Raw genomic sequence first — 24,113 nt, 5'->3', positions numbered from 1 at the left:
GTGTTTGTTTGATTCAGTTCTGCTTCTTTTCTCAGTCGACACAGGTAATACATTGACATGGTTCCAAAAAGTCAAAGTCATCTAGAAAAGTGAACAATGTGAAATCTCACTTCCATCCTTGTCCCCATTCACCATTTACATTTTTATTAATTTCTTCTTCTTCTTCTTTTTTTAATCCTCCTGGTGTTTCTTTATGCAAATGCACATTCATATCTCCCTCCTCCCTTTTTATGCAAAATACAGCATATTATTATAGTGTTCTGTTTCATCCTTTTCTACTTAATCATACACAGGGGAGATCTTTATCTATCATTTGAGCAGGCTCCTCCTCACTTTTTTACAGCAAATCATGTTCCATTATGTGGACGTATCACAATGTATTTAACCTGCCTTCTCTACAGATGGGTTGCTGCCATTTTTTTAAACCATGAAAACGAGGTTTTCATGAGTGCATAAAATTTTGTACATGTACAGATGTAGGGGTAGTCTGAATTTCAAGAAATGAAGATTGCTACTTCAAAGAATATATAATTGGATAAGTATTGCCAGATTCTCCTCCACAGGGCATTACACCATTTTGCAATCCAACCAGTGGGAGGAGATATTTCCTTGTGTTGCCCACAGAATGATATCTAACTTGAGGACTTCTGTCAATCTGATAGAGGACAGATGATCCCTTAGTTTAATTTGCTTTTTCTCTTATCATGATGGAGATTAAGCTCTTTACCTGAGTGTTAGGGACATTTGGTTTTTCCTTTTCTGTGAACTGTGTTCATGCCCTTGGTCCATTTTTCTACTGAATTGCTGGGTTTTTTTCTTTTTAATATCTCAGACTTCTTTAGATAGTAGGGAGATTAGAATGGGCTGGTTTTCTCAACCCGTTACAGCTTTAAAGAGCCTTAAAAAAGTTATTCATGCCATCCTCTATTCCTTGGAAACAGGAATCCCCTATTCCCAGTTCGGATCATTTAATTTAGTTTTCTGACTTAAGAAGTATTCCATGTTCATTATAGAAACACTGGAAGGAATTTAAAACTACACGTTTGCACTTGTTAAATTCCTTTTCTAAGTACATAAAATAAGGGAACGCTTCCCCGGAGGTGGCCACCAGGGGCATCAGTGGTTTGACATGTATGTCCCCTAAGTTCTTTTTTCCCTTCTATTAGCTCTATTGAAAATGTATGTGGTGGAAAATGTTGTCCTTCAGCAATATTCTTTATACTCTGTTACCATTCTGCAAAGCAAGGAAACAAACAAAAACATGGTCATATTTAGGGACTGTGACTGCAGACCTGCTATCCTTCCTGGCATCATGGTCATCTTAGGAACAGGGCCCCAGTGACAGGGCCTGGGAAGAAGAGAGCTCTACTCATCCTATTTAGTAATTTGCCATCATCTCAAAATATTTGATTACAGGGTCCTGCTGCATCCTCTTTGGTCCTTCCAAATCAAGCCCCAGCTCTTGGTTAAAACCATTTTTAACTAGAGTTAGTAGCACAATATCAGAAACAAGAACAACAACAAAAACTTGAACATGTTGGTAATTTTAAGTTAAAATTTATATTTGGAAATAAAAATGCATAACAAAAGTTTACAAAACAGTCACACAGGAACACATCTCAGGATACCATTACATGCCTCATTTACTTAGAAAAAGTTCCATAGGTGAAACAAAGAGTGGTCATTTATAAATGTGAGTTTCTTTCCTTGAGCAAAAGATAGCTCCCGTGAAATGTCAGACTGCAAAACCTGTGAGGCCCCGGGATGCGGTAAGGGCTCAGGGCCTGCCTGAGTGAGGAGGCCTGCAGGCTGGCCTTCCTGGTGGGGGCTGCTTCCCCACGCGCCAGAGGAGGGGCGAGACTGCTGATTGCCAACGTCCTGTGTGCCACAGGCCTTTTTTTCAATGAACAGTATATCGTTATAACCACCATTTTTTGTACCTTTGACCAAAAACTTCAACAGAAAATAACTTAACGTGCTTAGAAATGGTACCATAAAACGTGCTATGGTTTCTGTTGTGACTCTTAGCATCTTTGGAAAATTTCCATCTCAGAAATTTCTGATTTGGTTAGCTTTCTTGGAGATTCCTGCCTTGGTGGTGGTGGGAGGGTGTCATCCTCCAAGCACACTAGTCCGTACGAAAAAACTAGCTAGGGTGCTTTTTCCAAAGCCGGTCTAGGGCTCTGCCCTCATCACAAAGGCTGTGCCCACCTGTGTCTCTGCTCAGGCTCAAACCATCTTCTAGTGATGGAGTGCCCAGCTGATTGATTTACTGTTTCTTCGTGGCATTTCACTGATTATTATGTAAGTTGTATTTTAGGATGTTCCTATAGAATTTCTTCAATTCACGCTGCTATCAGCGTGATCGACAGTTTGAGATGTTTACATAACAGCTCTTCACATATTTTGCTGGTATGTGAAGCTCAAGAGACTGGCTCAGGCACAAAGGACGGGATATGGAAGCTGCTGGATGAGCTGCATTTCAGCACCATGAAGTTCTAACTCTGCCTCCCTCCGTTAACGCTGCATCTAGCTAAATGCCTCGCAAGAGTCAAGGGGATTTGCTCACACTTCCTCTGGTCAAATATTTAGTTTCCTTTTCACTACTAAACATGACTTTTTGTAACAAAGACATGCTTGGGCCAAACATCACAAAACCATGCGCTCAGACAAATGATCAAAAAATACAGTTGACTTATCTCCAAATCCTGATTCTAAAAATCAAGGTAGGTCTTTAAGACCATGACCCTGCCCGGGGAGCTCCACGTTCTAAGATACATTATTCCCCATCATCGTGTCTGTAGTTTGACAAAAACCAGAGTACATACTCTCATATAGGAGCATATCAAGATCATTAATTCATAACTACAATGTTTAACTTCTTCCATGATTACTCAAAAATTCGTAACAGCATCGCTAAAACTTGCTAATTATCAGGGCAGTTAATTTAGAAACATTTCCTCTCACAACAATTGTACCACTATCCATTTTTATTTATTCCTAATTAAATTTGATTTCGACTACCTGATTCTGAGTGTGAGGTAGCCTCATAGTTCTATTGCTTTGAAAGTAGGAGGTTCTAAAGTACCATGTGAAGTATTCGATTAGATTTAAACGAGAGGAAAATATAGGATTGGTTAAACCATTTCCTCACTTGGCATATGAACTTAAAAAAAAACCCAAAAAACCATCCATCTTTAGTGATAAAGATACAGTTCTTTTGTGAGCATAGACACAATACACGGAATCTGTTTCTTTCCATGAAAAGCAGAATCAAGAGAAAAGGACTCAAATTCTGTGGCTACCTTTCGGTTAACCCGGGTAAGAATGTGCATAAATTCAAGCTTGTAAGCATATAGTTTCAGCATCATACAAAGTGACTGGATGAACCAGGATCCATCCTTTGAATTTCGCCAGGAATAGTAACCTACGGGGCAGAACAACAACCGAAGTATCATGAGTATCTGATTTTATAGATTATTACATAATTATAAAGGTAAAAACAAGCACAAACTTCCACAAGCATTACTAGCCATAAAAAAAGGAAATAAACAACACCTCTTGTTTCAGGGGAGATGATGCTGGTACGGGGTGTGGGGGGTGGTTTTGTGCATACACCTCTGCTTTTGGCAAGGAAAAGAGTGTGGACTACCTTCCCCGCTGAATGACGGGGAGCGTTCTTGTCTGGGTTTCCCTTCTCACAGGGAGGAAGAGGGAAACATGCAAAAATGCAGAAGCAAATGTGAAAGAGGCACCATTGTAAGGAGCATGGTGTTGCCATCACATTGATTCATCCAAGAAATCACTTGCTTATGTATGCACACACATTTGCATGTCCTAAACTTGTCTACAAGGCATCCAAATAAAGTACGATGAAGACATGACAGAGTATTCAAAAACTCCAAAAAAGGGAACACAATGTATTCATTGTACATTTTTCAGATTAACTCTTGGATCTATTGCTTCTAATTTGGAAGTACTTTACCTGGAACTGTCTTGAGGTTAAAAAGAAATCATGTTGAGCGTATTTAAAAATGTAACATTCTTTAAAAATACATTTGTCCTCTATTTCCAAACTTTGTGACACCCTGAGTTAGTTGTATAATAAATAAATTGCACGATCAATCAATACTTATTTATAGGAGGACAGGTATAACACAATCACAAAAACGTGGAATAACCTATTTCTTTTCCCTCGTTCCACTTTACCTTCTCACACACTTTTCAGGTTTATTTTTATTATTTCCTATCTTCCAAAGAATTCCTGGAAAACATACCTCTCTCCTATTCTAAGAAGTGGACGAAGCTCTTAGCCGATTACCATGCATATGACAATATAGCACATATTGTACCATTTCACAAGATTACGACTCATTACTCTATATTGCAATATAGTATCCTATCTGGCATTAAGTTCATGAAGGACACTGTGGAAGTATGCTTTCTTATTTTTTTTAATATGTTCAGGTAGACAGCATATAATACATCATTAGTTTCTGATGTAATGTTCAACTATTCATTAGTTACGTTTTTTGTTTGTTTGTTTGTTTTAAAGATTTTATTTATTTATTTGAGACAGAGAGAATGAGAGACAGAGAGCATGAGAGGGAGGAGGGTCAGAGGGAGAAGCAGACTCCCCGCCGAGCAGGGGGAGCCCGATGTGGGACTCGATCCCGGGACTCCAGGATCATGACCTGAGCCGAAGGCAGTCGCTCAACCAACTGAGCCATCCAGGCGCCCCATTAGTTACATTTAACACCTAGTTTAACACCTGAAACCATGCGCTCAGACAAATGATCATCCTCACATGTGCCCTCCTTAATACCCATCACCCAGTTACCCCATCCTCCCACTTTCTTATAAATGCACATTTTCCAGCCAAACTTTGCTAAAGACAACTTTCTGACACATCTCTGTCGTTAAGGTACCTAAAATACAGACCAGTTAGCTGTTTATGAATGTCAAAATCTTGGCAGCCTTTGGAACACTTGTTTTGTGTCTAGAATCTCCAGGTAATGTTCGTTATTGGTAACTGTCTTACCAGGGGCTGTAGAATAGGCATACAAGAAGTCTGCTTCAACTGGTATTTTCTGACAGGTCATGTCATCCTCGGTTCCACTGTCTGTCTCAATACCGCAGTCCAGTTCTGTGCCTCGGCAGGCCTAGCGGTTAGAAAATAAGCATTTAAAGGTGCCTGGGTGGCTCAGTTGGTTGCATGTCCGACTCTCGATCTCAGCTCAGGTCTTGACCTCAGGGTCGTGAGTTCAAGCCCTGGGTTGGGCTCCACGCTGGGTGTGGAGATTACTTAAAAAAAAATTTATTAAAAACTGTATGTGTAAATAAACAAAAAAACAAAACAAAAGGGCAAACAACAACAACAAAAAACAAAAACCAAAAAAAAAACTGTATGTGTGTATACACATTACTGTTATTTCTAAGAAATGTAAAGGCTGTGTAAAAATGGATGTTAAAATGAGGAATCTTTTTGATACAAGTCTAAAAGGAACATTTATTCTCTATCTTGTAAGTGGTAGCTTAAATGAATAAAAAAGTTACAGCAGTTGAGTAGCTTCAGGGGAAAAAAAGAAATCCATTGGCTAATCCACAAATGAGTAAATTAATCCCTGATTAATCCTCAGTAACCAACCTGTTTAGGTATAGATTACCTGAATAATGAAAAGTTTGGGTTTTCCAGTCAGACTTCGACAATAATCCCCTCTGAAGAAACCTGTTAATTTTTTCAGGTCAATGGGTCCATTTGTTCCAAAAATTATTCCTTCATCCCCATGGCTTAGAAGCACGCAAACAAAACTGCTCCTTTTGCTGTGATCTTCTTTAGAGACTGGAAAAATGTTTACAAGTAAGGAAAATAGACATACAAAAAACCAATACAACTTCATTCACCCATCAATCTCCCATTAAACTGTACAGGAGGAAGATGAAGAACCTTGAGGACAGAACTAAGAGATCATCGAAACCCAATTTGGGGCAGTCAACATACCTCAAGCCACGTTAGGGAGGTGGCATGAATAACTTTTATTTTATGTATATAAAATATGGGATTATATAGAGTATGGTGTCATAGTTCTCGTGCTTTATTATTATAATTACAGCTATACCATAATATAAAATTAGACAATGAAAGTAGGTCACTCTTTTAATTATTTCTTACCACTGTCCATTAATTCCAAAATTTCTTCACATGTGAGATCATTTTTATTCCTGACTTCATATTTCAAGTTTGTGAATGTTTCCCGGAGGTTTGCTGCATCTACATCTGTACCAGATCGAGGTGTCATTCCTTGAAAACAGAAAGGATTACTTATAATTGCATAAAAAAAAAAAAAGTAACTGCTCTGAAATAAACTATTCAGCAAGTCACACAATCCACAATAAATTCTTCTTTTCAACTGCTAAGAAAATTCAATGACTTTGATCATGGTAACACAAAGTCTCTTTAGTTTCTTAGCATATAAGACACTTCATAACATAAACTGTATCAGTGTTATGGTCATAAAGATATCTTTCACAGCTGCTTAGATAGTGAAAAACACAACTGAAATGCTTAATGAGAGAAGTCTGGTTAAATAAATTATGATTCATTTACATAATGGAATACTGTGTTGCCATTAACATTTCTGTAGACATGGGGTGCCTGGGTGGCTCAGCTGGTTGAGCGTCCGACTCTTGATGTTGGCTCTGGTCATGATCTCAGGGTTGTGGGATCGAGCCCTGCATTGGGCTCCAAGCTTAGCTCAGGGTCTACTTGGGATTCTCTCTCCTTCTGCCCCTCCCCCTGCTCACTCTCTCTGTCTCTCAAATAAATAAATCAATCTTAAAAAAAAATTTCTGTAGACAAAATTTTGCCATGGGAAATGGTCACTGTATTAAAAAAAACTATAAAACGGGCGCCTGGGTGGCTCAGTTGGTTAAGCGACTGCCTTCGGCTCAGGTCATGATCCTGGAGTCCCGGGATCCAGTCCCGCATCGGGCTCCCTGCTCGGCAGGGAGTCTGCTTTGCCCTCTGACCCTATCCCCTCTCATGTGTTCTCTCTCATTCTCTCTCTCTCAAATAAATAAATAAAATCTTTAAAAAAACAAACAAACAAACAAAAACCTATAAAACAACAGGATCCTACTTTTGCTTAAGAAAAAATGGTATATATATACACACATTTCACATACTTAGAGGAAGTGTATTTTTTTGATTCTAAGTTCCCAACAATTTTCAGATCTGTTACTACTTTAATAATATGTTTTCAGAAGCCCCCCCCCCCCCAATCAATGACCACCACATTGATACTGTTCACCAGGCATCCTGCTATGAGTAGTTTCTTCAACCCTTCCAAACACAAGTGAGACAGTGATTGTGACCAGCTTCACTTGTACGAATGTGGGACAAGGAGCACAGAGAAGTTCAGGAACTTGTTGAAAGTAATAAGGCCAGCGTTAGGCTGGTACCCAGGGGTTCTGGGCTTTTGTCCCTCCTTTACGGTACCCTCCACATAAACGTACAGACTGACTATACAGTGCACTCAGATCTAAAAAGGCTAAAGCATTAGGGAGGACACACCTTAGAACTGAGTAAATTATTAACATGTATGAATGGGAAAAAAGACTCAATGTCTGTGCCTACAAAATATCATTGATAGAGCATCTCTGAATAGTGTGACTATGAGTGATTTTAATGTTTTTTTTCTTTTGGTAATCTGTAGTTTCTGAAATTTCTATTATGGCCATACGTAATGTTTATAAAATTAAAATAAGCCTATCAAAGTTTTGACTTTGGAGAGGCTGAGGACACCATGCAGCTATGTGACAAGGTGAGTGAATTCCAGTCCGGGGTTGTGAGCCATTTAATAGTAGAATAGAAAACATGAGACTGTCAGGAGATCACTGTGAGGACCTGACCTTCACATTTCAAAGGAGAAGAAAGAGCTCACTCAAATGCTAAAGCCAGACTCCTGGGTTAAGTATTTTGTTGTTATGGTTGTTAAAGAATAGGTCCCACAATGTAAAATTCTACAGGACGTGGGCATGATAACTTAGCAACATGATGCAGAGTATCTAATGGCTGAAGGTGGCACCTCAGCTTACAGCCAAAAGCAATACAAAGGCTCCCATTCAGAATCAGACACCAATTTTTCCAATTACTCTTTCTTTATAACTAGTCTAACACCAAGCTCTACTTATTGTTCCAGTGCAACCTGGATTCTTCTGGCCATTTTTACCACCAGCCCAGTAGATGGCCTCCTAAGTTGGATCTGCTGCTTCTAATTTCTTTAATTAAAAATTAAGTCTAATGTGACCAATATGCCAATTCAAAGAATTATCACAGCATCAATATAAAAATAATGGAGAAATAGCCCAAATGTCCATTCATATGGTAATTATGCAAATTAAGCAAATGGAATATTATGTAATCATTCAAAGATCTGAAAATTATATAGCAATGAGAAAAATGCTTATATTACATTAAGTGGAACAAGCAGGATAAATTATTGCTTAAATATTATGAATGAAATTAAACTTTGAAAGAAACTGTCAGGAAAAAGAATCAAGTAACACATTAAGATATTAATTAACTTTTTGGGATTGTAAGGGATTTTATTGTTTATATTCTCTAAAAAAAAATGTCTGAACAATATTAGTAGATTCAAGTCACACCCAGTATAGAGACTGAGAAGGGAGATTTGGTGATCAGGCCATGGTGAACCTAAGAGAGCAGTTTCAGTAGAGGTAGAGGTAGAAAACAGAAAACAGATTCAAGAGGGATGGAAAGAAGTGAAGACGGCATGCTTAAAGCACATGTTTTCAAAATTTAGAGGAGACAAAAATCAGATCAAATTTTAAGAGGAAGCAGGGTAAAAGAAAGGTCTCTTTAAGATGGGGTTCTGTCATTTTTGTGGGGGAAAAGGAAAAAGTCAGTAGAGCAAATGAAGATACAAAGAAGTGAAGCAGTGCAGGAGGTGGATTCAGAGCTCAAACTGAGGGGTGGGGGTGGTCAGACACACCAAGGCCAAGTCCTAGCTCTGCTACTAAATGACCTGTGTGAACTCTGTGTCAGAATTTTAACCTTTCAGCATCCAATAGTGGTTACTTTTCAGAGTTGTTGTAAAAATTAAATGAGATAATACCAATGAGGTGCCTTGCACAGTTCTTGGAAAGAAAAAAATACTACTCCTTATTTGTTGTGATCCCTCTATTAGAATGAAAGAGGGAGCAGAAGGATAAAGAAGCAAGGGTTACACAGAAGTCAGGGCAGAAGAGCCAACATACAGATGGGAGGGAGCTGTTGGAAGAGGGAGAAATTCTGATCATGGGCAGAAGATCAAGAGTTTATGATGGAGGATGTGTAGGGTCCTGCTCTATCTTTACTCTGTGACTATTCTGTGTTATCGTTTACTAACTAATAACATCAGTTCCATTTTTCATATTATACCAAACGTAAATGGTATAATATTTGAAGAGGACTAAAAATTACATTAGGATACATACCAGTACTTCTATGAAAGTTCTTATTATTAATTATTATACATAAACCCATTTCAGGATAATCCATTTTATAACTGTTGTCCAAGAACATTCCAGAGTCCACTGATTTGCTTCCATGTAAGATCTTTCTGTTTGGAAATCAAACAACAGTTTACAAAGGCAGAAATGACCGATGCTGCTGTTTACATTAATGCAACTTTTATAACACATAAGAACAGTTCACATTTGTTGAATGAATGTCAGGCTGTGTGCTACAGGCCTTTCCTGATTTAAATTTCATGAGAAACCATTTCACAGATGTGTAAATGAGTGCCCCGAGGCTCAGTGCTCAGGGTTATGCAGACACTGTGTCATACCTGTCGGACTTCAGAGTTCAGGCTTTTGCTCTCTACATTTTACGTTTTCCTCTAAATTTTTACAAAATCTCACCAAATACATTGTATAGTTTAAAATTCTTAAATTTCTTATAACTTGTGAGATATTTATCTCTCAAGGTACGAGTAAGATCTTAAAAATTACCCTGGAAATGAGAGGAAACCAACAAAATACAGATAGAACTCAAAGCACAGTATTTTTCACAATTCCTAAATTGTTCCTTAAACACTACGAGCTGAACAAATTAATAGTTAATACATAGAATCACTGTTGTAAAGAATTGGAAATACTTGTCTGAAAGTCACTTATCCAAAAACCTCTGTTATCTAGACCAGGGTCAAAAAACTTTTTTTCAAGAGAGCCACACATTAAGTATTTGAGGCTCTGTTGAAGCAGCTACTCCATTCTGCTGGTGAAAGTCGCCCAAGACAACGTGTAAAGGAATGTGTGTGACTGTGTTCCAATAAAACTCGACCAAAATAGACCGCAAGCCTGACCCCCGATCTAGGCCAGAGATCAGGACATACCAGGTCTAGGAACAGCCAAACATCAAAACAAAGTCCACGTCCTCATACATTTAACCTGAGTGTATTTCACATTACATACAATTCTAAAAACATTTTTGGAAAAAAATTAAAATAGTAAATTAAAACAGTCAAGGTCAGAAACAATTATATTAACTAAGGTGAAGATCCCCACGTTTTATGGGTGAGAAAATTAATACTCAGAAAGTATTAATACTCAGTGACTTGTTGAAGATCATATAGATCACAGATAGCAATAGGAGAGCTACACGCCTGATGCAGGGCAGAGACTCAAAAAGCCGAGGGACACGAAGATAACTTATCATCGGATAAAAACAGACCTAAATCTGTTTTGGGCTCCCATGCAATTTGCTATTAAATTATATTCTGTATGATATGAAAAGGTAGGAAAATTTATAAATCACTTAAAAGGTTTAAAAAAAAAAGACCCCAAACTTTCTTAAAAGAGATTGTATTTCAAAAGTTTAGTTTCTAATAAATCTCCTTACCTAAACAGACACTGCTAAACCTTTATTGGTAACCTGTTAATCGTTCTGTAATACTTTTGTTTAGTACTAAGATCACTAAATAATTACTATTATTTTTGTCCAAAATAATAATACTGGGTCTCAGGAGAAACTTTCTAGAATTAAAAGCTCCACAAGAGATCCCAAGTGGATAATGACATGAATTACACGAAGGGTGTTTGCATTTTATCTTTTTCCTTTCTCCATCATCTGGTTAGGGGAAGCATTATTAAGCAAAGTACTGCAAAGAGGAAGACGGAAAAACAAAGGGTACAAGATCATCTAAAATCAGTCAATTCTTCCCCAGACTCAGAATTGGCATTTCATTTTAGCCTTAAAACTCATAAATAGGGGCGCCTGGGTGGCTCAGTTGGTTAAGCGTCTGCCTTCAGCTCAGGTCATGATCCCAGGGTTCTGGGGTCGAGTCCCACATCAGGCTCCTTGCTTAGCGGGGAGCCTGCTGCTCCCCCTGCTTGTGCTCTCTCTCTCTGGCAAATAAATAAATAAAATCTTAAGAAACAACAATAACAACAACAACTCAGAAATAGACAGAAAGCCAAAAATCTCCTGCAAACACAAAAGCTCTCATCCTGCAGACGGATTTAGGGAGGCACAGAAGCACCCAGACTTGCGAGTTCTGCCTCTTCTGTAGCGTCCTTCTGCTTCCAGGTCGGAGATTCTGACTGTGGCTCGGGCACTATACCTCATCTTTCCCTCCATCCTCTCCACAGTTTCGTGAAAGTTTGATTTTAAAGACAAGATTCGGGGAGAATAAGTTAACATGTGCAAAAGCCACGCAGCTGTTGAGGTAAGAAGTCAGCTGGTTCTCTCTGGTTTGAAAGCCCTTTCTGCTTCCCTATTCCTTAAAGTTTGCTGTATTACATACACATCTTTCCCTGATTATAAAGGATAGCATTAGAAATACTCACGTTTCTGAATTTTTAATGGATTTTGCATCCACTGAGTGTTCAGTGTTCTCCATGGATACTTCTAACTGGAATATAAAGAAGACAGAAGTTAATCCGTCATTAGGAGACCATGCATTATATTAATTATTCCAATGATTATTTCTCTAAATTAATGCTTTATATGACATTTTCAATTGGCATTACCACTCCTCGCCCAGCTTCACCTCTCTTGTTAAAGGTTTTGGTGAGTCAAACCTAGGAGCAATAATCCTTTCCAAAAGTATGTGTAATGTAGTCCATTTCTTTCTCTCTCTCTTTTTTTAAGTGAGCTTTGAAGTTCATATAGTGTACAGGTAAGAAGCATGCAGCTTGATAAATTTTTACATTTATCCACTCCCAACCAGATCAAGACACAGATTGCAACTTGTTTCTCTTGCAACAGATCAGGTCATTCATTGCTAAGAACTCAGCCTTCCAACTCAGCATAGTCAAAACAAAACCCAGAAACTTCCCATCACAATCGTACACCTCACACAATACTAAGCTACAATGCTTTAGATTCTCAAGAGATCCAGCACCAGGAAGTTCCAAACCTCCATATAATTTTTACTCTGAAACTGGGCTTGAGAATTCCAACTTCTCATCTAGCGTCGTGGAATGTCCAGGGACACCTGGAAGTGAGAACTAAAGTTTCTGCTTTCGTTCTTCCATCAGACAATTCCAGTGGACCTGACATGGTGAGCCGGTCCTTACAACTGGAGGAGCTACCACTTATGGGGCACTTATTATACAGCAGGCACTGAGCTAGGCATCTTATCTTTTCTCTTCCCAACACTCCTGAAAGTCAGGAAACCCTACTTCTCGTGATTAAATGACTTTGTCCACAGTCACAGAGCTAAGTGACTCAGGCGCTCTCCTTCCCACTCTGCTCTGCTGCCTCTGAAGAAGCCAGTTCCTTACTACTTGTCTTCCGGAGTTCTCCCATGTCTTCTCTGGCCTTCCAGAAGTAAAGGTACTTCCCATGGCAATCTGCCTCCCTAAATAAAAAGAGAAAAACAAGTCCAAAAATTCTTGACTTCCTCCAGCCTCTAGAAGCCCTGGCGATCTAAAAAATTTGAATCGAAAGACAACTTTAACCTGACTCGTATGCTAAGATCAGAAATCGTAAAAGAATATACAAGCCCATCAACAGGACTCACCCAATCACAAAAGCCTTTATAAAAAGTCCTAGCCTTCCTCCCCATTTTTAAATTTAAAAAATTGTGATAAAACATACATAAATCTACCGTCTTAACTATTTTAAGCGTACAACTCAGTGACATTAAGTATAGTTACATTGGTGCATAATTATCACCACCATCCATCTCTAAACTTACTTTTTCATCTTCTCCCAAACTGAAAATCCCTACCAAAGCCCACCCTCTTCCAAGCCCAAAGCTAAGGAGACCTCTTTTATTCTCCAAAACTAAGTTCTTTCCTGCCTTCTCCCTGAATAGCGTGCAAGCCTATGGTGCGAAAAGATGGAGACAAGAATATGGAGGAAGGGAAGCATCACCATTTCAATTCAACCACAGAGGAGAGCAGTGTTTTACTTTCTCTCAAAGCCAGTCTTTGTTTTGCTTTTCTAACAAAGACTCTTTGCTTTTCTACCATCTTGTTTCCTATAGGCTTTCTAGAAAACCAAGGGAGGATGGTGAATACAACTGGGATGAACCATCTTTTAGTCAGTAAGCAAATACTTAATGAGCACATGCTTTGTACCAGGTACCAGTGTAGACACCAAGACAGAGTGGAAGGCAAGACAAAGTTCTGACCCTCAAACTTTCATCCTAGAAAGGAAGAATAATTACAAATTGATAGTAAGATTTCTGACACTAATTGGGACTATGAAGAGAACAGAATAAAGTAATGGGGAGACTGGGAGTATGAGCTACTTTAGCTAAGGTGGTTGGGAAAGACATCTCTCAGGTGACGTTTACATCGAGATCTAAATGACATAGAGGCTATCTTTGCCAGGAAGGACCAACAAGTACAAAGTCCCTGAAAAAGTTTGGTGTATTCATGGTACAGAAAGAAGACTACTTTGACTAGTGCATGGTAAAAGAAGGGAAGGCATAAAGAGAGATGAAGTAGGGAAGGTGAGATCACACAGGGCCCTCAGGAGCTGAGAGCAGCTTTGGTTTTATTCTGGTTGCAAGGAGAAACCATTGGTGTGTTTTAAGCAGAGAGGGACGGCATGCTTTAAAAAGATCACTCTGGCTGCGGAGTGAAGAATCAACTGTGGAAGATTGGAGTAGAAGCACACAGGACAATGGAAAGCCTTATAGAATAGTTCTGGAAAGAGATGATGGTGGCTTAGATTACAGTTGATAATTGGAAATAGGTAGTTAAGAGTCTGGAACTCAGGGAGAGATCAGCGCTAGAGATACACGGGGCACTCTGGTATTTACAGGCCAGCACGAGACTGAGAGAGGTGACTGAAACGGGTTGTGGGGCGGGGGGGGTTGGTAGGGGTCGGTCAGATGAATGTGGTATACCAAAGCATGCAGAAGTCTTTCAAAGAGTGTTCCATGCTTTAAATATTGCTAAGAGGTCAAGTCAGTTAAGGACAGACCACTGGCTTTGGCAAGAAGGTCATGGGTATAGTGGGGATTATCAGGAAAAATTGTCCAACACCTGGAAATGGGCAAAATGGGCAAAAGAAATTATTGTATATCATTTCAGCATGGTGCTGGGCGTGGTCTAGAGGAATCTTGAGGATTAGTTGACTTTATAGAGTCTTTTTTTTTTAAGTTTTTATTTAAATTCTAGTTAGTTAACATATAGTGTAATATTGGTACCAGGAGTAGAAGTCAGTGATCGATCACTTACATACAACACCCACTGCTCATCACAAGTGCCCTCCTTAATACCCATACCCATTTAGCCCATCCCCCACACACCTCCCCATCAGCAACCCTTCTGTTCTCTATAGATAAGAGTCTCTTGTGGTTTGCCTTTCTCTCTCTTTCCTCCCCCCTCCATGTTTTGTTTCTTAAATTCCACATATGAGTGGAATCATATGGCATTTGTCTTTCTGACTTATTTCACTTAGCATAATACACTCCAGCTCCATCCATGTCATTGCAAATGGCAAGATTTCATTCTTTTTAATGGTTACTATTCCATTATATATATATATGGCATATCTTCTTTATCCATTCATCAGTCGATGGACATTTGAGCTCTTTCCATAATTTGGCTATTGTTGATAATGCTGCTATAGACATCAGGGTGCAGGAGCCCTGTTGAATCAGTATTTTTGTATCTTTGGGGTAAATACTTAGTAGTGCAATTGCTGGGTCATAGGGTAGTTCTATTTTTAACTTTTGAGGAATCTCCATACTGTTTTTGAGTGGCTGCACTAGTTTGCATTACCACCAACAGTGTAAGAAGGTTCCCCTTTCTCCACATCCTTGCCAACACCTGTTGTTTCTTGAGTTGTAATTTTAGCCATTCTACAGGTGTGAGGTGGTCTCTATCTTGGTTTTGATTTGTATTTCCCTGATGACTGATGTTGAGACACATGTCTTTTCATGTGTCTGTTAGCCATCTGAATGTCTATTCGTGTCTTCTGTCCATTTCTTTACTGGATTATTTGGTTTTTGGGTATTCAGTTTGATAAACTCTTTATGAATTTTGGATACTAACCCTTTATCTGACCTTGTAATGACTAGGTTATTTTACAACTCTGTAGGAAATTAAGTCATAGAAAATGGATAGCCATGCTAATGATTCTTGCCTATAGCAACAAAAATGAATTTTGTCTTTTAATGATGCAATTGATTTTCGACCTATAGAAAAATGACCCTTCCAAATTACCTTTCACTGCCCCGTAGGATATTAACCAGTTCCACTTCTATTAGCAAATTCATATCCTTATACCCAACCATCTATGTTTGTTCTTCAAATTCTCCTTTGAACTGGTCTTAATATCTTACTGGTTCTATTATTTAATTAAATATCTGACACATTTATTCTACATTTACACAACAGCCAAGTGTTAGACTTTTCAAACATTATAGTTTAAAAGGATCAATGTTGCTGCAGTGGGTTGGGGAGAAAATGGGAGAACAAAAATGAGTAAAGATAATACCAGTGAGCAAGCAGTTTTGCAGGGAAGGCGAAAGGAGAAATGGAATAGGAGCTGGAGGGGGACGAGAGGTAGAGATTTCTTGCTTTGTTTGGTTTTAAAGATGGGCCATAGAAGGCTTGCTTTCATGCTGATGAGAACGATCTATGGAAAGTGAGAAATTAATAAGGCAAGAGGAGAGAAAGTTTGCGAATCTAGCTCACATATTGAAAAGCATCGGTCTCAGCTAAGAACAAGTGAGGGTTCGTCCCCCCATAAGGAGAAGGAGGGCAAACTATTGGGGCACAACAGGTGAAGGAGGGTGAATGTGATGGAAGGAGGATGAGGTACTTCTTATAAGATTGTTCCTATTTTCTCTATATTTAGAAGATAAACTATGAGACATGAATCCCAAAACGTCTGAGGTGTACTTTCGTGGGTATTTACCCATGTATTGTAACCAAGTAATACCAAAAACCAATCACACACAATGCTAGCAGAAGTGTGGGAGATAGGCATTCTCATACTCTACTGGAAGGGGCATAAATTGGTATTATCTCTTGAAAATGATATCTCTTGATATGTCCTCCTATCCCTCAGTAAGAGCTTAGAAGTTTGATCCGGTAAAATTACACTTCTAAGAATGCAGCCTAAAAAATAGCCCCAGGGGTTGGGAGAGAGGAGGAAAAGGGAAGGAGGGAAGAGGAGAATATTGAGAATTGAGAATAGTTAAGTTGTGGTATATCCATACATTGGTTAATACAGCTATAAAACTTTTTAAAAGAACTTACCAACTATATATGAAATGCTTATAAGGCAAAGTAAAAATAGGTTATAAAGTTGTATAAAATAATATAATCTCAATTAAACACAAGAAAAAGATCCAAAGTAATTATCCAGCATCTTTACATATTAACCTATCTTTTAACAGTGGCTGTCTCTGGGTGATGGATTACTGGCAACTTATTTACTCCTTGATATTTCCCTATATTTTCTACAACATCTGTATTGTTTTTAAATTTAGAAAATAGTAACAAAGATTATCTTATAAAATAATATCTATCAGCAAGGATAGATTGCATCAACCAGGACTGTGTGGTCAATTTCAACTCTCAGCCCTGTTTCAAGAGTGATAAAAACAGGGGAACGCTACTACTATGAAAGTAGCAGTCTTTCCTTGGCTGCTCTGTACCATGTCCTAGTCTCCCTCTTTTTCTTTCTCTTTTGTTTCACACATACAACAAACATAGATCAGGTACAAGAAACCTCAAACGTTCTTGAACCATAAATATAGAGACCAAATTGCCCCGTGCATGTCAATTCTAACTGGGCAGACTAAAATGCAAAATAATTATCCATCTGTGGTTGAAAAACAAAGTTGTGGTTAATTTGATGAATTGAGAGAATAGAGTGGCTAACAATTCTCAAACCAAAGGCAAATACATAATAAGTGATATACTGTTATTATATTACAATCCATAAGAAAATAATATTATCTATGTTTCAAGATTTTATGGCCAGCCTGTAGTAAATCTGGAGTGAAAAGGGAGTGGGAAAGAAGACTTAATAAAAATAGAAATTTCTAAAGCTGAACCTGGAGCTCCCACCAGTGTCCTTTCTGGCCCGTGTTTGCCTCAAATTGGCCCTGTGAATGGGTTTTCCAAATGTAGGGTGTTGAGGACCCCATGATGGGTTCCCACATGACTGAGGCCTTTAAGATCTCTTGTCAAACACTTCTGCAAACAGTGTCGTGATTCTTAGACTGAAATAGTAACTTCTAACAACCTTTTATCTCTTGCCAACAATAAAGCTATGGGATGAAACTATTTTATCCTTATAGATAGTTTAATTTTTTTTTTTTTTTTTGTGATGAGTACTGGGTGTTACACGCAACTAATGAATCGTTGAACACTACATCAAAAACTAATGATGTATTGTATGTTGGCTAATTGAATAAAAAAAAAAGAAAGTTTAAATTTAAATAGTGATCTGCTTTCCAGAATTTTAAAATATTTGGCTTCTTCGCTCATATCAATGTTAAGATTTCATCTAAATAATAGGTGACTTTTAAGTAGTCACTTCCTTTTCATGTATTTATTGAACTTTAACCAAATCATTTTTAATAGTTAAGAAAGTTTTCATATAGATCAAGCCTAATAAAAGTGATTGTAATTTAATGATATCTGATATTAGGCATGAGATGGACGATTTTGTTTCAGTAAGGTAGTTGGTGGCTGAAAGGAAAAAATGGGAGTTCTTTGGAATGGGATTTAAAACAGTGTCTTATACTATTCGATAAGGATTTCTCAGGAACACATACTATAACGTGTTCCATTGCTTTCTTTATCAGTATCTGAACCATATATATTGCAACAGTATCAGCTGACCTTCATACACTATCACGAACTTATATAATGGTAAATAAAATCCTCATTGCATCAGACATGTGCACATTTGCTCTCTCCTTGTCACCATCTGCTTTTTCCACATGAAAACACCACATCCCCACTCTTGGGAGAGGGCTTTGGTTCTTGCAACTTACTAACGTGTCACACTTAGCATTACCTCACCTCCATTAGCTAATGCCGGGCTGAATACAAATTATTCTGGGGATGGTGATCTCATCTTAGAAGAATAAAAAAAATATCCCTCAAGGGAAATATTTAACGCTCTAAGAGGTAACAGGAGTTTATGTCTTAGAACATTTTCATTTGACCAAACATAAATGGGAAAAGCATACCAAAAGGGTTTAAAAAATATATCCTAGCACAGCAATGAACTTAACACTAATTGTTTCTTACTGTATTGATATATATAATTCTTTCCATCAATTCAGGATGCTGCTGATTATAAAGTACATTTCTGAACATTAGATCCTGGAGAAATTTTAATAGACCAATTGGCATTAGATGGCAATTTGAACTTGGGTCTTAGACTCACCTCTCTAGTTCCTAGACCCCTTTAACACTTGCCAGTAAAGCTGCTCCACACAAATCTTCAAAAACTAAAAGAAGGTTGTCAGTATAAATGTACTGTCACTCTAAAATAGATATTTAAACATTTCATGCTGTTTTCCTAAACAAGTGAAAAGTTGTAACGTTTTCCTATTTATATTCTAGTTAGCCAACTAAAGGGACCATTGTATATTGCAATAATCCAGTAAAGCAGAATAGATGATCTACAGTGAAGGCAGCAGAATGAAAATTAATTTCTAAAACTGAAATTTCTATATGAAGTTATAAAGTGTTAAAAATTAAAAAGCCCACAAAACCCTGTTATTAAAAATGAATAGTTTAAAAGCATGCCTATGGTAAAGATTTCAAAATAAGATATTAAATTAGTATCAACAGTTTGCCAGATTCCTACTCCACTAACCTGTCCCGCAGCAGTAGGCTGTTCCTAGGGCCTGTCCTAATAGGAAACTGAGGTAAAGGATAAAGCCTGGTCTCAAAAGGGTTTGAAATCTCCAAATGTGACATCAGAATGAATACTGCTCACTTATGAATCATCTCCATGAATCTATCTAAAAAAAAAAAAAAAAATTACAAGTAAAGATTTACCAGAACACATAGCCAGAGAAAAGGCCAAAGAATCAAAATGTCTTATGTGATTTGAGGGTTGTGTACAAGTGTCCCGTAACAATAGTTCCTCTTGATGATGTCTCGTCTGGGCTAGACTCTGAGCCAAAAGGTACTTTTGCTTACTTAGGTATGCATTTATTATTTACTTATGTGTTTCTGGCTAGTCCTTCCAGTGATGGTCTGAGACATAATGATCCCCATTTTACAGTTCAGCTGACTGAGGCTCAGAGCAGTTAAGTAACTTACGGGGCAGAGCCAGCACTCAAACCAGGATCTGTCTGCCTTGCGAGGGCAGAGTCCCACTCCTCAACATGACTTACTACCTTATGGGAGGGGTAATAGTCTCTCTACTTTCAATAAAGGAAACTAAAATCCATAACCTAGAAGCTCTAATTAAGATGAGACAGAGAGCATAAATAACATGACAGAAACTGACAGCAGAGACACTGAAATAGTATAAAGTGCACTTACTGTAATTAATGAACAAAATAGGAATGACACTTACGGTGTTTTTGATGCCACTGGGTAATCTACTTCTAAAAGCAAAGTATCTGGTTTTATGTTATTAAGACATTTTCTATATGCCTGTAAAGTAAAGGTGAAGCCTTTCCATCATGACTTCTGGGAAGGCTATACTTTTGCCAAAGAGCTTGAAAAACATCAGGATTGTATTTATGACCTATTAGAGAGGACAAAATCTTAAAAGCAGTCACATATCCAGATTCAGCAAGTGAAACAGAAAGAGCAGACTTTTCACAATAGTTTGGATAAGAACAGATTTCAGCTGTAATGTACTAGAGGTTTTATTGAAATTCTTTCCCATCTGGTCTCTGAATTTCTCCGGGGAATTAGAAGAATCACCAAATTGGATATTGGTGATTGGGCCAATATCGTTGAGCCTGGTAGTCAATCTCTTAATATGTACTTTGTAATTAAGGTGAAAACACACTGAGCAGCAAGTGAAATGAAATACAGAGTAAACTGAACAAAGTTTAGTGGTGCCATACAAACAGATCAAACCATTCTTTCCTTTTCTCTGGAAGGGCCCCAGGACCAGGAAGACAGGCTGAAATTGTTCCCCACTGTCCAAAGCCATATTTTGTATAAAATAAATGTAGAATGAAGGATCTTGGATGCCATTTATAGAAACTACAGATAACCTACAGGGCCTCCTCCCTTCCGCTCAGGACCACTCCTCTGTAGAAGGAGATTCTGGTTTACAGCCACCTGATTAAAGAAATTCCGCCTACCAGAGAAGGTTTGAAACTGGGAAAAGTCTGAGTTGGTATTTATTCATTTGTCATTTGCGCTGTAATAATTTACTGAACTGTGTGCAGAGTACTGCAGTAAACCTGAGTGTCCGGAGTGATGGTTAGAGCCATGGATCCTATCCCTGTGTGGGACTCACACCTGTACTCCCTTTTTCAAAAGTGGCTCCACAAGGCAGATGCCACACAGTGCTCAGTAGGGATCAGAGAATTTTATCTTACTCTACCCTAATTCGAAAAGCTCTATAAGCAATTTGCAGGCAAGAATGAAATAGGCAGAGAAATAACATCATATAGTTACAAAGCATAGTCAACAGACATCTCATTTTATCCTCACAACAACCCTATGAGCTGTGTATATGATTTATGCTTAATTTATGAATGAGCCGGTAAGTGGCACCCTTGGGACTTGGCCTTGAGTGGTCTGGCAACAAAGTACCTGTTCCCCTCCATTATATATGTTACATCTGTACAAAACATTATCTAACAGTCTAAAAATTCCCACCTCTTTTTTGGGACCCAAACACCAGTGCTTCCCATATTTGAGGCATAATTTAAAGATCTAATAGTAGGCACCAAAATTGTTTTAAAGCCGTACATGAAAATAGACTGCTTGTTAGCACTGAAGGGGGATGAAGCAGTAGATTGTGTTAAATTGGGTTTGAAAGCAAAACAGTAAAGAAACATTGTAATTGCCTGTATCAGATAACATGTCAGTCTCTTAAAATGGCAGGAAGTAAGGCCTTTTTTAAAGAGAGCAAAAGCAAATCTGATTTAATTAGGTACAATGTTGTTGTTTTACTGTGAACAGGTTTTATTGCCACACTCCAATAAATTGTTCGTTCATTAAAACACATTCTAACTTGGGGCACCTGGGTGGCTCAGTTGGTTAAGCGTCTGCCTTCGGCTCGGGTCGTGATCCCAGGGTCCTGGGATCGAGCCCCGCATCGGGCTCCCTGCTCGGCGGGGAGCCTGCTTCTCCCTCTCCTCCCCACTCATGCTCTCTGTCACTATCTCTGACTTTCTCAAATAAATAAATAAAATCTTAATAAATAAATAAATAAATAAAACACATTCTAACTTTCAAAGCCTTCTTTTGCAAAAGAGCAAGGCAAAACCAAAGCTCCAACATCAGGTTGTGACAGGGATGACTTAAGCTTTACATTTCATTCTTGGAGATCATCTAACTCCAACACAAAGTGGCTGAGCACATTTTGATGCAGGCTGGTCTAACCACTTTGCTTAGCACCTGTTACTATCCTGCATATTCATATTGTCACAGCAACTCCATATTTCACTTCTGCCATTTCTTTCTAATTCACATCTTTTAATTATAATTTGCTAAGTAAACCTAAAATAGGTTTAGTTTTTCAGATAGGGCATAATTATTAAAAAGCATAATGCTGTAGTATGGCCATTACTTGTGCCAAGCCCGATATACGGGAAAAAACAATAAGGAACAACAAGGTAACAAGATAAACATAGTCCCTCATGGAATTTGCTTACAGACTAGTAGGGAAGATAGTAGGGAAGTAAACAAGCAACTGCAAAGCATATGCCATTTGCTTTTTATGGAATGCAGGATGCAAAAGGAACTCATCATAGAAAACTTAACCTTGAAGTACTTAATGAGAACAGAAACCTAAGTGGGAGTTCCTCAAGCAAATGTGATGTAATGAAGGGAGAGAGGGAATGCAGAGTGTTCCAGGAAGAGAACAGGTATGAAGATCAGCCTGGCTGTTCAGTAAGTGAAATGGTGGTATAACGAAAGATAAGATGGGGAGGGGACCACGGCGCCAAACTAGGCTTGGCTTTGTTAGCCTTGTTAAGGGATTGGGTTTGTCCTATGGGCACAGGAACAGCCTTCTAGAATTCTATTTTATAAAGATCACTCAGCTTGTGCTGTGAAGAATGGAATGGAGGGCAGGGGGACGGGTCTGGAAGTATGGAGGCCAATGAGGACTGCTGCAGCTAGGTGAGAGCCTAGGGTGGTTCTCAAAAATGGAGAGAAGTGGACAGAGCTCATGGGTATTTAGGAGGTCCAGGTGGCTTGATGGCTAACTGGGGAAGGAACAGGGAGAGGTAGCTGAGAAGGCTGGTTTGGGGCTTGGATGCCACTTACTGAGTACAGGGACATAGGCAGCTTCTGCATGGCTTGAGAACAGACCCACTGAAATCAAGAGTGACAAAGTGTGAGAAAGGCACGCTTTTCAACATGCCCTGAGGGGATCTCAAAGCGGCTCCTAGGTGACTTTGGCTACAGATACTAAATCACAGGGAAGAGCTGCAAGGATTCAAGGAAGCCTGCAGGTCTGAAAAGGAAATAGAATTCAATGCTTGAAATTTACTTCTCTGGAAAATTGAGCCACACAGTCAACCCGAAAAAATCTAGGCCCGACACAGAGAAAGCAGCAGAGACTAAACCCTCTTCCAGTAATAGGAGGATCAGTCCGCGCCTCTCAGCAGCACCAGGCTCGCCTCCAGCCCTCTCGGGGCACCGTTTTTTGGCGCCGATCATCCGCTCCACTCTTCCCGATCCAAACGTCAGCCCAAGGTCCCGGCCACTCTCACTTCCCAAGCACCCCGCTGCCTTCGGCTTCGGCTCCGGCTCCAACCCCCTATTCCCACCCCCGGGTCCAGACTCTCCTGCCATCCGGCCTCGACGCTCCCGGACCGGCCTCTCGATCCTCCAGTCCTCCGGGCTCCGCATCTCCAGCCAGATCTCCGTTCCCTGGCCTCCACATCCCCTGGTGTCCCCCACCCGCCTCGGGTCTCTCGCTATGCAGGCTTCAGTGCAAGTTCTCGCACCCGTCTTGGTGCGATAACAAAGGATCCGCCGCAAGGACCGTGCCCACGTCCTCCTTCCCGGAACAGCTGCAGGCCGGGGCAGGGTGCCGGGGCGGGCGCAGGGCTTGGGAGGATGAAAAGAGCGGCCCAGGGTTGACGGGGCCGCTGCGGGAAGGGCGGATGGCAGCACTCACCGCACAGCCTCCAAACAGCCACGACTCCTCTCGCACCGGTTAGACTTCCCAAACCGCAGGCCCCAGCCCGCAGCCCTAAAAGGTGTGCTCCCGGGAGGCCCCGCCCCCGCTAGCCCCGCCCCGGGCCCGCCCCCGCGCTCTCGTCCCGGCGAGGACCTGTCCCTCCAGCCCCAGCGCTCTCCCGCTCCCGCCGCCCCTACGCCGCTGCCTCATAGGCCCGGCGCACTCCTCTCCCCGCCCCCGCCGCCCCATGCTGCTCCCTCAAAGGACGGCGCACTCCTCTCCCCGCCCCCCGTCGCCCCAGCCGCCCCCTCATAGGCCCTGCGCACTCTTCTCCCCGCCC

The 24,113-nt window shown here is 39.7% G+C and overlaps 1 protein-coding gene across 5 annotated transcripts; it reads right to left on the bottom strand.

Annotated features, from left to right (window-relative positions):
- Nucleotides 1-1,541: 1,541 nt before the first annotated feature.
- CASP3 (caspase 3) lies at nt 1,542-23,859 on the bottom strand. 5 transcript variants are annotated; one of them, XM_035004263.1, is made up of 9 exons: nt 23,771-23,844; nt 19,316-19,463; nt 12,790-12,866; nt 11,851-11,915; nt 9,499-9,623; nt 6,173-6,301; nt 5,667-5,842; nt 5,042-5,162; nt 1,542-3,427 (listed from the first exon to the last, which is right to left on the bottom strand). In XM_035004263.1, the coding sequence occupies exons 3-9, from the start codon at nt 12,850-12,852 to the stop codon at nt 3,198-3,200; spliced, it is 909 nt and encodes a 302-aa protein (XP_034860154.1). In that variant the 5' UTR covers nt 12,853-12,866; nt 19,316-19,463; nt 23,771-23,844; the 3' UTR covers nt 1,542-3,197. The 5 variants fall into 5 exon arrangements, with proteins under 5 accessions (XP_034860154.1, XP_034860153.1, XP_034860156.1 ...); XM_035004262.1 differs by lacking the exon at nt 19,316-19,463 and having other exon boundaries at nt 23,771-23,859; XM_035004265.1 differs by lacking the exon at nt 12,790-12,866.
- Nucleotides 23,860-24,113: the final 254 nt, after the last annotated feature.

Source organism: Mirounga leonina, unplaced genomic scaffold (assembly GCF_011800145.1).
Source record: "Mirounga leonina isolate KUSES-001 unplaced genomic scaffold, KU_Mleo_1.0 Mir_128, whole genome shotgun sequence".
In the NCBI taxonomy this organism is placed as follows: Eukaryota; Metazoa; Chordata; class Mammalia; order Carnivora; family Phocidae; genus Mirounga; species Mirounga leonina.
The sequence above is the reverse complement of the archived record's forward strand: the minus strand, read 5'-3'. Positions and strand labels throughout refer to the sequence as shown.